At 35.3% G+C, this 18420-nt stretch overlaps 1 protein-coding gene across 2 annotated transcripts; it reads left to right on the top strand.

Annotated features, from left to right (window-relative positions):
- The first annotated feature begins 807 nt into the window (after positions 1-807).
- On the top strand, positions 808-18152 carry LOC308659638 (L-threonine 3-dehydrogenase, mitochondrial-like). 2 transcript variants are annotated; one of them, XM_081313444.1, is made up of 9 exons: positions 808-895; positions 7951-8146; positions 9000-9042; positions 9446-9516; positions 10814-10963; positions 11073-11245; positions 13033-13123; positions 13828-14097; positions 14690-18152. In XM_081313444.1, the coding sequence occupies exons 2-9, from the start codon at positions 7963-7965 to the stop codon at positions 14836-14838; spliced, it is 1131 nt and encodes a 376-aa protein (XP_081169570.1). In that variant the 5' UTR covers positions 808-895; positions 7951-7962; the 3' UTR covers positions 14839-18152. The 2 variants fall into 2 exon arrangements, with proteins under 2 accessions (XP_081169570.1, XP_081169571.1); XM_081313445.1 differs by having other exon boundaries at positions 854-895; positions 7956-8146.
- The last annotated feature ends 268 nt before the right edge of the window (positions 18153-18420 follow it).

Raw genomic sequence — 18420 nt, 5'->3', positions numbered from 1 at the left:
AATAGGAATTAACCTTGGAATCCTTCTTAAATATATATGAATCTCCATGTGAAATGCATTTCAGTTAATCTTGCCCCTAGACTTAACAGAAATTTTAGTCATTGTGTTACATGTACTGAAATTGCATCTATGCCTTTAAGATGTATTTAATTGAACTTATGTGCTATCTTTTGAGAAAAACATAAACAAGTCTTTTAGAGTCAGTACAAATTGTAATCCTTGCTTCTTGCACAATCTATTAACAATTCAAATCTGAAAGGCACCATATTATAGCCAATTAATAATGTAACTAAAGAATGGGCTTGTTGTACCTTCTCAAAAGCTGTGATGACTATTATTTAGAGAGGTTGCCATCTAAATCTCACCTGCTTTAGAGCTGCTGAGCAAATCCACCAACCAAACCGAACATTTTTATTTTATGTTGTTACCCCTCTGTGAAAACTCCGGCATCATTCAACCTGCACTGTTCCTTTAATAATTAACGGAAAAAAGACAAAGCCACATTTACCTATAAATAAAAGCGACGTCACACCGGGTCATGGATTTCGTTTTCTACACGTCACTGCCGTTCCCCTGCCTGTTCTTTTTTCGGAGCGAGCCGCTCAAATCCAACCCAAATGTTCCCAAGGTAACCGCAGTAGGTGCCAGTGGCCCATTGCCAGCAATGTCAATGGCGAGAGGTGCGGTTTCTTCCGCTCAGAAGCCGGTGCATTGAGGAAAACTGCCAGAGCTGCTCGCCAGTACCCAATCAGAGGGCAGAGTTGAAGCGAAGGTGGGAGGGACTTGCAGGCAGCAGCCGGTGCCGAAATATAAGACGAGGAAGGCGAGCCTCGCGTGTGATTCTGCGGCGAGCGTCTGATGTTCACGTGTGTCGTCTGAGAAGAAAGACTTGAAGGTGAGCAAGCGAGGGCTATTCTGCTTTTCTCTATCTTAAGTTCGTTTCCTATCGTTTAGTGAGCCGTTATTTAGGATGTACGCATGCATATTTGTTCATTTTCTCAATCGGAAGATGGTGATGTTTGAAGCTGTTAACACCAGTTACTTCAGTAGTGTGGCATATGTGGAAAGTCGGTTATGGGAGAAGATTAGTTGGAATATATTCGGAAACGTCTTTGGCTGCCTGGCTGACTTTTAACTTTTTTAAAGCTCTGCTGTCGATTTTGCTGTTCACCAGTTTTTCATCAATATTTTAATAAATATCCCGAGGTGGCTAAACAATTAAAATTGCTGCAAAAATTGATCATAGTCATATTATTAAAGGGGTTGATCATGGGGGGAGTACCTTTTCCTCAATGAAATGGCCATAAAGTCCTTGTAGTCATCTTAGCCAGCAGCGGGCAGAGTTAGGGGCATTTGGAGCACATCTGAGGGGCCCAAGGTTGGCCAAATTGGTTTAGGGATTTCTTATTTCCAATCCTTTCAGAGTATTATTTCACACACTGTAGATCTTCAGCGTTTTTTAAGATACAGGTAGTCCTCGACATATGACCACAATTGAGCCCAAAATTTATGTTGTTAAGCAAGACATTTGTTAAGTGAGTTTTGCCCCATTTAATGACCTTTCTTGCCACTGTTGTTAAGTGAATCACTGCAGTTGTTAGTTATATGGTTGTTAAATGAATCTGAGTTTTTGATTGGCTTTGCTTCTCAGAAGGTTGCAAAAGGTGATCACATGATTTTGGGACCCTGCAACCGTCATAAATATGAATCAGTTGCCGATGTCTGAATTTTGACCATGTGATTGTGGGGATGCTGCAATGGTCATAAGTTTGAAAACTGGTCATAAGCCACTTTTTCAGTATTATTGTAACTTTGAATGGTCACTAAATGAACTGTTATTATTATTTATTATTATTTATTGCATTTATATACCGCCCTTTCCCTGAGGACTCAGGGCGGTTGTAAGTTGAGGATAACCTGTACATCCTTGCAAGTAACTTAAGAGTGAGGTTCCACCCTACAGCATTTTTATTTCTGTTCAGAATGAATGAAACAAAGAGAGGGAGGGGATTTTTTGGGGGGGGGTTGCTTTTCTATATGTGGCTGGCAGTTCGCCCATAATTACATTCATTCACAAAATTCCAGATTTATATCCCAATCCAAGATGTCATAACTTACTGTTATCTTCTTAAAAATATTTTCCTTTACTTGACTGTTACATTATTTTTTAATAATGTACTTTTACTTCTATTTTTGAAGTTTTAGACTTCATTTTTACTTTGACCCATCTTACATTTGGTTCATTTCTTGTGAAATTCATTCCTAACAGTGTTAAAATATTGAGTCTAGGATGTTCAGTATGCAGAGCACGGTCCCTTCTCTTTCTTTACAGATAGGGTGAGGTTTGAAGAAAGCAAGAGGTATTATAATGAGCTTTCTCAGAAGTATTAAAAATTCCTTTAAACGTCTATAACTATTTAAAATGTATGTTCTCTTTCATTGCCTTCCCTAATAATGCTGCTTGCTCCATGCTCGTCTCCTATATTTGCTTTGTCATATAATTTAAATCCTTTCCTTTTTGCATGCTGTGTGTAAAAGAATATCTCTCTGAAAATACGTACATCCTTAATGGATGTAGCAATATAAAAAGCCTTGTGCCAACTGTCAGGTTTATGTAAGCTGAATGACAGAAGCTCTGTGAAGCTTTGGAAAAAATCCTTTCCAGTCTGACTTGATGTCTTCTCATGCACCTGTTTTGTCACAGTTCTCCATTTAATATTCTTAACCAAACTGTAATGTTTTTATTTGTTACTCACTTTTCTTTACCAGCTTACCATCTCTTCATCCTAAACTCATTGACTATACATTTTCCTTCCCTTGATTTCTTCCGCCTCTGTGTTGTGACATCGCCTTTTGTTTTCTTTGTCTGAAAAAATGCTGATTCTTATCAGTGCATTCCTGAATCATCATCTTATTTTCTTCAAGATTACTTTGGTTTGGTTAAACCATAAAATTAAGCTCTTTCGCATCCTTCTCTAAGACTGTTCCTCTGCAAATCTGGTCTGGGAAACTTTCCTGCTTCTTTCTAATTATTGCATTGAAGTTCACCACCATCACTTCCTGAACCACCTTATGATTACAACACTTCTTGTAAACTTGTCTATATTCCCTAAAAATAAATTAACTCAAGGGTCAAATGATGAAATTTTGCATGTTAAGCAATCAATAATTAGTAGAAAAATGGTTGGAACACCATTTTTTATAAAAAATAAGCTGTACATTTAATAAATAATTTTCCATTCATTTTATTAGGATATGTGAGTGTCCCTTTATAGGTTATCCTTCGATCCAACTTGGAATCCCTGTAAGGACCAGGATTCTTCAATTCTAAGAGAGCAGAGTTAGTCTTCTGACCAGCATGACCAGTTGTAAGAAGCAGTCCAACAGTTTCTAGACCATGTGCTTCCCATCCTATTACTGTACTTTATAGCAGAAAAGTGTTATAAAATCTAAAAAAGTATAGTAGTAAATATTAATTAAATGAATTCTTAATGACTAATAATTTTGCTGGAAAGTACCACTTCAAGGAATGAGATTCTTTTATTTAAATATGAAAAAACCATTGATACTATTTCTCCAGAAAATGATATGCTGAGTGTTGGAGTGATTTTTTTTTCTCGGGAAGTTTGATATGTAATAATGATGGTGATGATGTTGGAAGGGACCTTGGGGGTCATCTAGTCCAATCCTATACCATTTCAGACAAATGGGTGTCCAATCTCTTCTTAAAAGCTTCCCGTTTTGGAGAATTCACAGCTTCTGGAGGCAGGTTGTTCCACTGATTAATTGTTCTAACTGTCAGGAAATTTCTCCTTAGTTCTAGGTTGCTTCTCTCTTTAGTCAGTTTCTATCCATTGCTATATATATATTAGCTGATCTTTCTTTTTTCTGATAAAAATTGGAAATTCTTTTTGGAATAGAAATATATATTTATTTATTGATCAGTATAAAAGAAACATATTCTCTATCCATTTGCAAAACTTTCAAGAACTACTTTCTCCTCTGTATGGCCTACAAATTATGCCTAAGTCTTGTCTAGCTGCAAGATTTTGCTTTCTGGGTTCACATGTTGCACTGAGATTTTTTTTTAAAAAAATCATGGTTTGTTGAATAAGACATAGAAGCCTCGTGCATGTATTATGAGTAGGTTCACTCATTGCACTAAAGGATCATTAAAAAACAACACCCGCCATCAGTTCCTTTCTGTATCTTAATAAGGCTTTATTAGATTTCCATTAACAATTATTTGTGCTTTCTGTGAAGTATTAATCAATCTTACCTATTTTATAAAGTTTTCTGCAAAGTTTGTATCTCCCAAAACTTTGAGCAAGTAAGCCCAGTTCAAAATGTCAAAGGCCTGCATATAAGAAAATCAAGGCAGCTTGTTTTTCATTATGTTGCTCTAAATATTACAAAATATCCAACACAGTTCGAATAGTGTCTTTTAAGTATCTTTTAGGTAAAAAAAAACAAACCCTCACAATATGAGGTAATTTCCTATCCTTTTGAAGAGGGACATGAGCTATAATATAAACTTTAAACAGGCCTTACATTGTTTTTTTAAAGCATATATACACACACCCTATAAGCTCCCCAAATGCCCCCCCTTTAAAAACCCTCTTTGAATATCATGGTCCAACCAGTATCATTCTCCTGCCCACAGAGACCTTCACTTATGCAAAAGAAGCATCAGGTGCTGTACTCAGCTGGGAGCTCATATGATTGCCCAAATGAGAGAGAAATGAAATCCTTATCACAGCAGTTTCTCTTTCATTTTGACCATTGTCTGTCTTCTTGCTTAACAGCCAGAACATAACAATGTTTGTATGGTATTATTTAATTGCATAAAAATTAAAGCTTACTGTAAGCTTCAAAACAGGAAGAGTAACAATTGCACAATCAGCTATCACAAGAAGAGCTTATAATGAGCAACCACTACAGTAAGGGTGTGTCTTTGCTTTGCCTTTCCTATCTGGCTATCAAGGCAGAACTGAAAGAGGAAAAGAAATCCAGAATCCCATTAATTATGACTATACTTATAGTAATAATTCTGCCACATACTGTATTATGTGCTGCTTTTGCCATTGCCTCAACGGTCCCATGAGAAGGAATGCAAAGTAGCCTTGTTATTTAAAAAATGTTGAAATCCTTGTAATACACTATACAGATTATTATTTTGTGACCTGTGTATTGCCCCAAAAATGGATTTTAGAATTTTTGTATGAACAACTCTTATTAGTAGAAATGTTACCATCTGACTTTTTATCATTTTATTGACTAGGAAATGAAAATTTTCATTGAATTCACTATGTTCACAGATTACTTACAGTAATAAAGTTTTGGAACTATAGTAATACATGTAATAATTACAATTGGTTATTGCCATTTTGATTTTGAAAGAATCCAGTATATTCCTAATTGGGCTCTTTATTAGCTTTTTGCTAAAAAAAGGCCTGCCCTTATAGCAAACAAAACCTTTATAACCTCTGTCCAAGGAGGAGGCAGCTTTTATGAGAAACTAGATGATGATCCAGCGACATTATTAAGTATTTTTCTGTAGAATGTGAGAAAAAGCTAAGTCTGCTTTTGAGTAACTGCTTACAATGCTAACAGTTCTGTCATGTTTAAAGAATTTGTTCATTTTAATCTTGATTTCTAAAAATATCATTTAATGTGTTTGAACAGACTCATACTTTGTATTCTAAAACCTCACAGCTATAAAGATTTTTATCATCTCTTTTTAATAGTATCTTTCCACAAATAGTTCTATTGATACTGAAAAAGTACTAGTGTCTACCGTAATTTATATAGACATGTTTTTGTTCTCCTACAGAACAGGTGTTTCTGGTTATTTCGGCATGCTAGTAATCTGTCACATGGTATGATATTTTATTAGCTGTCAATAACACAGGCTTACATAAGTCTGTTGACTACAAATCTGGTATTTGGTGTTCTTTGAGGGTTGTACTAATAGTACTTTAAATAAAAGGGCCTCTTCCACTGATATCAGCTACAATAACATCATTAGTTTCTTCACATGGTGATGCTTTATCCAAATAATTACAAAGCAGCAGCATTTGAGTGCTTATTATGCTTCTGAATTTAAAAGATATTTGCACTAATAGCCCAAATGGCTTGAACATATGTCTTGATTATAACTAGTGATACAGAAAACTATTTTCTAAAAGGAAAATTTTTCCAATATTTTCTCTATGAAACTTTCTAATTCACATCACTAGTGATGCTCATTTTTGTATGCAAATTTGACCAAGTTTCATAAGGAATGAAATTTTGAAATATTTTTCGATACAAAATGAATTTTTGGTGATAAATTTTAAACTGCACTTTGAAATCATATTATCCTAATATTGTACTGTAATTGCAGTTTTCATAATAATCGTGCAGAGTTAATTTAACTTTCCTGATTAGAGAAAAGCAAAACACATCAGTATTTCTTTTCCAAAAAAACATCCCCAGCAACCCTGTGATGTGTTTTCTTTAAATTTTCCTGCCTTGTCTGAGGTCATGTCCTTTGAAATTGAAAAAGAGAAGCATGATGTGGCTTCACTTTTTGCTGATATGACATGCACAGAACACACCCTTTTCTATGTAGAGAACAACTCCCAGTACTTCAGGAAATCTGATTGGCTTAGCAGAGAGGCTGTGCCCTATAAATATACCTCTTTTGCTTTTCAAAACCACTTGCAGAAAAGACGGTAAGCTGATTATCTGGCATCATCTGTTTTACATAGGGAGTGGAAACGTTTGCAGCTTCTTCTTTTTTTTGCACTGAATTGAAAGCAGTTTTTTTCCAATTTCTAATAATATAAAGTGAGGCTGAAAGAAAATGTATCTAGTAGAATTTTGATCATTTTCCTGAAACAATTTAGGCTTGGTTCTTTTACTGATTTGTAAGACACTGTATTAATATTAAAGTTAGTAAGTGTTTTGTTCATTTAGGGGGATATTCTAAACTTGATGAATTCTGACCAAAATTATAATTTAATGTTAAAAGGTGGTTGGTTGTGCGTTTTTTAATTTAAGTTTTTCCCCCCTGTCAACTGTTAAGTCATCCTGTGAACTGCTGTAGAGTCTCTAAACTGAATTATTGTGATTATGATTATTAGCCTTTCTAATATTTGAAGTGTAAAATAATGTATTGAGTGTTTTTGGGTTCATTTGGAAAGAATGAAGAAAAATTCTATAATTTCATCAATAATGAGTTTATAAATTAACTTCTTAACATTTATGTTAGCTTGACAGCACAACAAATGGCTAGGACATTGTTAATTGATTGATTCTAAAGAGTTATGATGTGGCATAGTTAGTCACTAAAACAGTGAATAAAAATATTCTGTTTTTAGACTTTACTCATAGTGAAACCAAAACTAAACTGCTAAAGCTGTAATCTGGCTGCGAGCTGAATAGCAGGATATAATTTTTGTTTGTGGTTTTTAAAAGATTTTGCATTTTTATAGCATCTCTCCCATTTCAAGGAGGGGAAATACAGAACTGGAGAATATATGAATTTAATCGGTTGGTTTTACATTTATATATATACATGTATACATACATACATACATACATACATACATACATACATACATCCCATTTATTAGGAGAACTAGCTTCTAAATATCCTCAATTATTATCCTGTTGAGAACCTGGTGAATCCTAACGATATTGCAGATAATAAATAGGTTTTTAGATGCCAGTTTATATTTGAAGTATGCCAACATCCCATTTATTTTATTATATATTTAACAATCAGGTGGTACAGGGCATTTGGTAGTATAAAAGCCGATGGGTGAAGAGCATATTATGTGTTGCAGCTGACAGAGCTGTTGTTTCTATCCCTTTTATTGGTAACTTGCCAGAACTTCAGAAATCAAACTGGCCACTTTGCAGTGATAAACAACTACTCAATGACTTTCTCCTTTTCTTTTCCAGCACAGTTGAAAAATGCCCGCCATCAGGAATTTGACTTGTGCTGTTAAACATCTGTTGAACAAACCTGGCTGTGGTTGTCAGGTTGCTCTTGTGCCAGCTAGATGTCTTAGCATTTCACCCCGGCAAGTGCCATCAGATGCCAGCTTTCATTCAGTATGTTTTTCAGAAACTGATCATCCACGGGTGTTAATTACAGGTCAGTCAAATTTTAGATGCTTCTTTGAAATAGTTTAATACGAGATATTTTGACTTACTTTTTTGCTAATTTTATCTCATCGTGTGAATTGATATTCATTTGATTTCTATTTAAACAGAAGTTTTGTGTGGTACTTAAATAGGTTGGAGCCCAAATTTTGTTATGAAATGGTTCAACTCTTCTTAATCCAGGCTATAGCAATTCCATCATTAAAGAACAATAGATTTGTTCCCAAAGCAATTTCAGATAACAACAGGGCTTTGGAGAAAAATAATCTAGTTCCTATGTGCCTGGCATATTATTTTTCCCAAGAGCCAGAGAAGTAGAAGATAAGGGTGCTTTTTTATATATATACAGTGGTTACTGCTCTTATTCACAATTTATAGCTGCCCTCCCAGCAAGGCTTTCACACATGTTCAAAATAATCTCCTTCAAGCTACCTTTCCATAACTATTTCTGTACGCTTGACATTGTATTCTGGGTTTGTTCCATTTACTGGAATCCTTGTATCTTCTTTCCCAATTCTGATGCTGTTCAAATATTTTGGACATCAGTTTCCATCAGCCCAAGCTAATATATGATGAGTTCTTTATGTCTATAGAACTAACTGTTGCATCATTGTATAGACAGATGACCTTGGTAGGCATCTTATACATAAAAAAGTAATTCAGTTCAGCCATTTTCAGTAATTTACATCTGTAAAAGTGCCATAGTCAATTAAACTTTTCTGTGAACTTTTCTAGGAACATCAACATCTCCTGCTCTTGGATAGTCCTTATGTATGAAAGTTTTTTTCTAAAAAAGAAAAAGATTTCCAAATATAATTTACATGCATTATACTCTTGCTTTTTAGGGGGACTAGGCCAACTTGGAGTAGGACTTGCTAAACTGTTAAGGTAAACTATAATCTTCATTGCTTCTGTTAACAATGAGGACTCTTTTTATCTTTTTTTAAGGTTATAAATCTTCCTATATTTTAATGTTTTCTTGCATCTGTGATATGCAGCTACAGATAAACCACTGCTTTTTAAATATATTATCTTGACCCTACTTTGGGGGGAAGAGATGGGGTGGAAGGAGAAAATAATACAATAGGTTTAGCATAAAAAATGGTAAGTGAAAATGTGCCTAGTTAGTTAAGCTTATTTTGGAGAGTGATAGGGTGGTGGTTGGAAACATCAGCATTAAAGAGTGCAGGAAATATGGATTAAAAAGTGCATCTCATATATCAGAATAAGTTTTCCTCTAAAAGCTGTGTTCAAAATGAAAATGAAACATTAATTATGGTGTCTTCTCCAGAAAACGCTTTGGAAAGAACAACGTGATTTTGTCAGATATTAGAAAGCCCCCTGATAGTGTCTTCTATAGTGGTAAGTACTATATGAAACTGAGAGAAATATTTAGTGATTATATTCTAGGAGTTGTAGTTTTTCCCCCCTACTAGAACATTTTCTTTTAGTTAAACCTTGGGTTTTTGAATATTAATCCTTACAATCATCCTTGAAGTATATGATTCAAGCTTGTAAGTTCCTCCACAGTTCCTCCTCCTCTTTCAGGCAGTGAGTGGTGCCCACAATGAAAGATGTTTGTGATAATCCAGCCATAAGAAATGAGAACAGCAAATATAACGTTATATGCATTGTTTAATTTGCTTTGTGCAGAAGAAAATCAATATGATAGCGTACGCTTATAACTTGGAGGCATTAGAGCATGAAGAGACACAATTGAATCATTGTAACATTGTTTTTGTCACTGGGTTCTTCCAGTTCTTCAGAAACCTTGTAGAAATTGATGGGAGATTGGTGTGTATGTCAGAGAAAATATATTTAATTTGACCTAAGCTAATTTGATGGTTGCTAACTCATTGCCTGAGTTTTAAATATGACAAAGGATATGTAAAATAAAATGTTGTGGCATTCCATGCAGGAAATACATATTTAAAGCAGTGTTTTAATTGCAGTGTCAACTTCAATTTTGTCCAACCAACATGGTTTCTGCCCAGGTCATGCCTCCTTTGCTATACTGACTGAAATGAGCTCTCTGCCCCAAGTGCTATATGCTCTACAAAATGATGTGCTGTGCCAGTTTTTAAAATATATGTCTGAAATTTTGTTTAAAGACAGTATAAGTGGTCTATCACAGTAAAATTCTCCAAGAAGCAAAGAAGTTAAACTAACAGCTGTTCTTTGAAACAAGCATAATTTTATATTAACTAAAATCTGTCTTTCTAAACTCACTCTCTTACTGTCTTGATGTATAGCTTTTCCAGAGGGTCTTGTTCTGACTGTATATACTAAGTGTCTTGTTATGATCTTGGGTAAAATAGAAATTCATAGGTTTTCATACTTGTATATGTCCTAGATAAAATGAAATTCATTCCAAATATATCACAGCTCTGCTGCAACTAAAATACGTTCATTTTGTAGTGACTTTCTATGGATAGCCCATAGTATGTGGACACACACATCATGCACTTGCATATCCTACAGTACATATTTGTACATGCTAATGTATTTCAAATACAGTATTTATAAAGAACATGGAATTAGAAATTCTTGAAATTTCTTCAAATTCCTTCTTTAACCGAAAATGTCATTGACTATATTTACAACCTGCTGACATCTTCAGCACAGCATGGATTATTTTAAACCTTCTCTTTATACTTAGGTCCTTTTATCTACTCTGATATTTTGGATTACAAGAATCTTCGTGAGATAGTGGTGAACAACAGGATTACTTGGCTATTTCATTACAGTGCTTTGCTCAGTGCAGTTGGAGAAGCTAATGTCCCTTTGGCAAGATCTGTGAATATTACTGGTATGTCTTAATGTATTTAGTGTTATTTGTACCACACTAGAAGGCTTGGCTTTCTTTCTTTTTTTTTCTTTTTTGATTTGGGCTTAAAAACTCTGTTTGCTATTCACAGGGCTGCACAACATTCTTGATATAGCTGCCGAGCATGGTTTGCGTCTCTTTGTTCCTAGCACAATTGGTGCCTTTGGACCAACTTCTCCTAGGAATCCAACCCCTGATCTCTGCATCCAGAGGCCAAGGACAATCTATGGAGTTTCCAAGGTTCATGCTGAACTTATGGGAGAGGTAAGGATAAGCAGTTTGATGTAAGAATGCCTTGTTCTTTCACATTCAAGTATATAATAGAAAATGCTATAAAAGCCTGTAGCTGAATTTTTCTTTCATCTTTTTTTCATTTTTAATCTTATAACTGGTTTTTAACTTTTCTTATACAATTGAAATATTAGCCTAATACTATAACTTAAATAAATATTGAATATTTATTATGGCTTGTTATTTTGCTTTTGCACTGACATTCTCTTAACTGTAGCCTTTGCAGATATGTTTCAGTTACAAGAGAAGTCAAATAGCAACACACACTTGAAAATTAGTAGGCTTTATAAGTAGTATGCTTGTATTAACAACAGTGTCAAAACTATAGTCCGTTGAGCAAAACTGATAAATACTGAAGAACAATTTGTTTTTCCAAGATTGTTGATCATTGGATTGTGTCCAGATTCAAGTGGCTAACAGCCAGCGTACTATATAAGATAGTGTCAAAAATGAGAAATGCTGGGTTTCGTACATCTGGACATAATCCATAAATGTTTGGCAAATATATGTCGGTGATACCCTACTGAAGTTTCAGGCTATGAGTCTTCTGTTACATTAGACAGAAGACAGATTGGTAGCTAAATCCATTTTAGATACTTGAATTTTTGTTGCCATCTTAAATAACTGAATTAAACATTCAGCACACATGAAGACAAGTAAAATATGCATCAGCATTACTGTAACAAGATATGTATTTTAGAAATGGAAGGAACATATTCTGTATTTTGTATTAATATATTTTTTCTATAATATTATTTTACTATGATCATTTTGAGGCCGGTTTGGTGTCATGGTTAAAGGCATCAAGCTAGAAACTAGGAGACGATAAGATCTAGTCCTGTCTTAGGCACAAAGCCTGTTGGGTGAACCTGGGCCAGTCCCTCTCTAGTCCCTAGGAAGAAGAAACCAGGCTAGCCACAAATATTGCCAAGAAAATCTCTGGGACATTTAACCAGTTCATTTTCTTAAATAAAAACCCATATGCCACAAATTCTACTATATTTCAATTAGCTTTTTTTAAGAATGACCCAGATAGTAGAAACAGAAACGTTCTGTTGTTACTAAAGCAGTCTTTCTCGCCTATCACTATGAATCTATGGCTTCTTGAGACCAAAGATCTTTCTCCAGCAAGCCATTTCAGTTTCCACTAGACTTTTTCTTTGAATTTGGAGATCAGAATGCAGTCAAGAAGGCATCATATTGCTGCCTGTGCGGTATTACTGATCCCCAAGGCCAATTCTCTTCCGCTGTCCCATTAACAGAAACTGTCCTCCTCACTACTGTCATGCATCTGGTTTCATTTAATTTGTCTCTGCCTCTTTCTAGATGCAATTTTAACTGCTACATGTATGCTCCCATCAATGAAAATCAAGACCTTTTTTTATTAAGGTCTTGGATCCCATGGAAACTAATACAGGTTTTCTGAAGAAGTAAGCAGCAAAATGTGCAATTTATATGGCCACAAATGGCTCCAGGGAAATTAACTTCAGTGGGGAACAGGTTTTTCTGGTGCTTTTGGGTACTAAAGATTCACATCAAGTAGACTTTAATGTGAGCTGAACTGTTCACTATATGATTATTATTTACAGTGAATGTTGTCTCTAGAAACATACTATTTTATATCAACAAACATCCTCACCACTATAGTACATAAAGTTTTGATTTGCAACAAGTAACTAGTTCTGTCTTGGCACTGATCACAATTAATGGCGCATCTCATTTCTTTTTCTTTTCCCCTTTTAATTTTGTATGTGTGTTAGTACTATCATTATAGGTATGGGCTAGATTTCCGGTGTTTAAGATATCCTGGCATTATCTCAGCAGATTCCCAGCCTGGTGGAGGAACAACTGGTAAGGAAGCTGATGCAGTCTAATTTTTTATTTTTATATTGACCAGGGAGTAATTTAGCCAATGAAATATAAAGGCAGAACCACAAGAAAAGTAAGTAGTTCTGCTTATGCTTACGACTGTACATTTTACATGCAAAAGCCATTCTCTTGCTAAGAGCCCTGTAGGTCCTGACAGGTAGTCAGAGAAACTAGAGGGGATGGAAGCAAAAAAACAACAGACTGAGGAAAGGTTACTGGGTGCTTCCCTGATTATTTTTTAGCTTGCCCTGCCCTTTTTCCCCCTCTGATTGGCTACCTTTTATTCTTCATTTCTGAACTCCTGGAAATGAAAACTTGCTGGTAGAAACTACCGTGTTTCTCAGATTTTGGTAAGGAATCTATTCTAGATCAGGATCTAAATGACAGCTTTTCCTTAACCTACATTTATGCATTTTTCTTTTAAGTCTACATGAATAATGTAAATAAATAAATGTAGTTTGGCTCTGGACTCTAAAAGGTACATGAAACATTTACCTCTATTTTAATTAATACAGTTCCTGTTAAACTTTCTGTGCTTTTCATATTAATTTACTCTTCTAAGTATCCTTTCATTTTACCTTTTGTTGGCATATATTGATAGTCTGCTTTTTTATATGTAAATGGAGTTTCAACTAGCGTTATATCATCTGAAACAGGCACGCTACCATATTTTCTTTTTCTACCAGATTATGCAGTCCAAATTTTCCACGATGCGCTCAAGACTGGAAAGTTCCAATGTAATCTTAAACCAGACACCCGCTTGCCAATGATGTATATCGATGATTGTCTTAGAGCTTCTCTGGAGATCATGGAAGCACCTGCTGAGCAGCTGAGCATGAGGACTTACAACATCAATGCCATGAGTTTTTCACCCGAGGAGCTGGTTCAAGAGGTCCTGAAGCATATTCCAGAACTTGAAGTTGCCTACAATGTAGATCCTGTTAGACAAGCCATTGGTTAGTACCTGGCTTTGGCCTTTTACAATGCTGTATGAAGCAATGAATGACAATGGGCTAGGTCAATTTTGTTCTTTCAAACTTGTTGACAGTTTTTTTTTGACAAAGTCTATAAGAATGGAATTCCATTGCTTAGGTCTAGCAAATACTTTAAGCTGCTTAATAACACCAAATGACTTACATTTATTTTTTAAAAATGAGTCCCAGGAATCCATATAAGATATAAGCTCAATATCTGTACCAAAGTGTGCATTGAAACCTTAGCTGGATTTTCTACCTGATAAGGGGATGACTTTCAAATGGGATTGTAATGACTGGTTTTTAAAAGCTCTTAAATATGTATACAGATACCTTAAAGAATATATTTTATCTCCAGTGAGAAAGAAATCTGCTAAGCATAAGAAGCTGCTTTTTCTGCACTATGTTTTAGAAAAGAGTTTTAGCATCCCCTCTCTTTCAACTGTTTTCTTTGTTTGAAAATTGCTGTTCTCTAAACTCCCTAAATGAGAAAAAGTGGGAAATTCTTGGGTTGGACTTTCAAAATCCCTTGCTTTTGATTTAATATATATGTTTTTCTTTATTTTTGTTGAAGCTGACAGTTGGCCAATGGTTTTTGATGACAACAATGCTCGCCAAGACTGGGGATGGAAACATGATTATGATCTTCCAGACCTGGTGACCACTATGTTCAACTTCCTTAGCTCTGTCCGTTCCATTTCCAGAGTTGCTCAAGTCAGCTAAGTCTTTATATGATGCAGCCACCAGATGTCTCAGAGCGCTTCATCTACTAAGAATTGAAGAGCCTGCTATTGGAACATGATTATTGACTTCTCAGTTCACTTTTCTTTTTGTTGAAGAAATATACAAGCATATACAGTATATTTGCTAAAGATATACACACATACATATATATACATACATGCATATACTGGGAAAAACTTTGTATGTACTTCTGAAAGATGTCTATAGGGACCCTCAGGAAATACTTGTTCATTAGCTGCAATTACTGTCCTAATCCTAAATGTTTATTTGGAATATACTCTTGTTTTGTTTTGTTTTTTTTAGTGCTATGGATGCTTCAGTAAGGATTTGGAAGAAGTACTTTAGAACTCACATGAACATATCATCTTTTTGCTATTTATTAAAGCAGCCAGTTTTTTTAGAATTCTATCCAAGCTTGACCAAAACTGCTTCTGTAGAAGACTGAAAAAATTGGGCTAGTGTAATGAGTCAGCAGAGAGGTGCTGAGCTTGTTTAAGGATCAAAGCATCTCTTCCTATTCATTTTGAAGTGTGTACAGCCTTAAAAACTACAACTAAAACTAAATTATGTCCTACCTTGAATTTCCTGGGCTATAAAATGTAGATGACATGAGAAGGAGAGGAGCAGTAAGGAGAGACTTCATAGAAGAGAAACGTATTCTCAGCTCTTAGTTGGAACTGTGATTTTCTGATAGTTTGTTCTATCTCTTAAGTGCAAATTCTCCTGAACTTCCTGCTCCCACATTCATAAAAAACTGGAAGGATTAAGTATTATGTCTTACATTATTAGGGACGCGGTGGCTCAGTGGGTTAGGATGCGGAGCTTGTTGATCAGAAGGTCGGCAGTTTGGTGGGTCACATCCTGAGTGCCGCGTAACAGAGTGAGCGCCTGTTACTCGTCCCAGCTTCTGCCAACCTAGCAGTTTGAAAGCACGTAAAACTGCAAGTAGAAAAATAGATGGGAAGGTAACAGTGTTCCGTGTGCCTTTGGCGTCTAGTCATGCCGGCCACATGACCACGGAGATGTCCTCGGACAAGCGCTGGCTCTTCGGCTTTGAAACGGAGATGAGCACCGGCCCCTAGAGTCAGAAACGACTGGCACGCATGTGCGGGGGAACCTTTACCTTTTTTACCTTACATTATTATTATTGTAAGCTCTCTTTGTCCACTAGAGCCCTCCTGTAATTTCATAGAGTGAAATTGGTATTGGGATGCTATAGTTTCTAAGCAAATACACTTCTGCATTGTTGCAAATGTCTGCAGCACTAAGAAGTAAATGACAAGAAAAAACAGGGATTTCATCCAGTAATAAGAGCTGCAAGCTGGGGCAGCTGGAAAATTGTGCTTTGATCATTTTGGATCTATGACCTGAATAATGTTATGGAAATTCAAACCAGATTACATTTAAAAAATCAGATTAAATCTGTGAATCTCTCATTTGCTTCCTATTTATAAATTATGGTACTTTGGGATATGCTTCTGTGTTTTTAGGTATTTTGGTATCACTGAAAATATAAGATTTAAAAATACACTTTAATTCTTTCCCCAACCTACTATAAATGTGTTCAGTTGCCTATGGAAGTGATTTTTTCCCCCTTCTCTGCCTTTGTCTTATATTGATACCTTCAACATTCCATAGCCCAGGCTAATTTATAGACGGATACTGTTTGCTTGACTTTGGGTATTTTTTATTTTGTACTGTATGTCAAAGTAAGATCAGTCCATAGGAAACGGCCTTGAATTAGGTAAGAATGTATCCTCCTCTTAGAGTACAGGGGAATTATACGTAAATCCAGATATTTCCTCTTTAGGTACTCTTTTGTTCTTAACATTCCTAAGGCTTTGAGATTTTTCTTAAATACTTGTGAGGTCCCTCAAGTTAGTGGTCATTTTTTAGCAACCATGAATCAATTTCCAATCGAAGAACCTTAGACCAGCAGTGTATAAGCATATTTTATTTATATATATATTGTGAATTATATGCCCCTCAATTTCAAAACACTCTGAGATGCTTACACATGATACAAAACTAGAAATAATTGAAAGGAAATAAGTACACCTAATAACGATCACCACTGACACCAAGGAAAATAGTACTGGCAATAATGTTCACCATTGCAGGAAGGGCATTCCTGAGGATCAGTCCTCAAAGACTTTCCAGAACAATCTTGAGTTTGGCAGCTTTCCTTAGCACAAAGAGTTGGTGCTTTTCCAAATAGCTAGGTTCAGGGTCACTCTGTGATAATAGGGGATTGTTTTTGTACCAGTGTTGTGGGCTTTCCAAAGGCATGCTTTGGACAAAATGGAATATATGGACATTCTAGTCTACTCAGTGGCCTACTGATGGTCTATATCTCCATATGAAGGGGACTGCATGATGCATGCTTGTCTTTTATAGGTTCTTTAGATTTTAGATGTGTTTTTATCCCACTTTTATTATTTTTATAAGTCACTCAAGAACCACCTACCTAATACTCCTTGCTCCTCCTATTTTTCTCACAACAACAGCTATGTGAAGTGAGCTAAGCTGAGAGAGAGTGACTGGCCCAAAGCTACCAGTCAACTTTCAAGCCTTATTACCCCTTGAATTCTCAGGAGATACAGTATAGGGTGGTACATATTTCAATGTTTGTTACATTTCTGTGCACGTCTCAAGCACATACACTGTAATACAATATTGCCTACATTTAAATTTTCTCTTGTAATTCTAACTCTAAGACAGGATTTGGACTTTTGGTCTTAGATTACACTTTTGGCCCAATGGGTCTGCTAAGCAAAACCCAATCAAATAAATTTACAATGTTAAGAACTTAAAAATAATTTCCACAAACAGGTCACCTTGATATTGAAAGTATTTTCTTTATTAAATACAAATGTGCTGAGTTAACTACATAACTCTCTTTTTTCTGTAATAAGAAATAATTCATAAGCAAGAATTTTTTGTTCAGTATGATTTATTCTAAAATGCTGGAAGACGACTGAGGCTATTCTGGTGAGATCAGGATATTAAAATCAAAATTCCCATATTTGGGCAAAGATTTGGTCTGTGAGTTTTAGTTACTTTTTTATAAATTGTGTTTCCCTTGTGGAATTCATTGTAGTCAAACCTTTATATTACTCTGTATGTCCAATGACTTTAATGGGATTTAGCATTCATACATTTTATCAGTTGTGAATTACATAGTTTCTTTTAACAAGAAGGAATATTTGTCTCCAGATTAAGAGTAAAAAAAAAGTTTTCTCTCTTTCTCTGCCACTCCACTGAAAGTTAGTACTATTTGAATAAAGTTCTAAATACATAAATCTGTGTTGTTTTTGTCTATCTATTATACGTCAGTATCAATTGCAATTGCTTGGCAACAATGCTGCTCTTTTGTAGAAAAAAATGGCTGGTACAGGTAGTCCTTGACATGCAATCATTCATTTGGTGACTGTTCAAAATTAAAAAAACAGCACTGAAAAAAGTGACTGTTTTTCACACGTCCATTGCAGCATCCCAAGGTCACATGATCAAAATTTGGACACTTGGCAACTAGCATGTATTTATGATGTTGCAGTGTCC

The sequence above is a fragment of the Vipera berus genome (assembly GCF_964194415.1).
Source record: "Vipera berus genome assembly, chromosome: 1".
NCBI lineage: Eukaryota > Metazoa > Chordata > Lepidosauria > Squamata > Viperidae > Vipera > Vipera berus.
The sequence above is the reverse complement of the archived record's forward strand: the minus strand, read 5'-3'. Positions and strand labels throughout refer to the sequence as shown.

Coding starts and splice junctions, on each gene's coding strand:
- LOC308659638 (XM_081313444.1), top strand. CDS start 7,963: ATGCCCGCCATCAGGAATTTGACTTGTGCTGTTAAACATCTGTTGAAC. Junction 9,043..9,445: donor GGACTTGCTAAACTGTTAAG/GTAAACTATAAT, acceptor TGTCTTCTCCAG/AAAACGCTTTGGAAAGAACA. Junction 13,124..13,827: donor GCCTGGTGGAGGAACAACTG/GTAAGGAAGCTG, acceptor TTTTTCTACCAG/ATTATGCAGTCCAAATTTTC.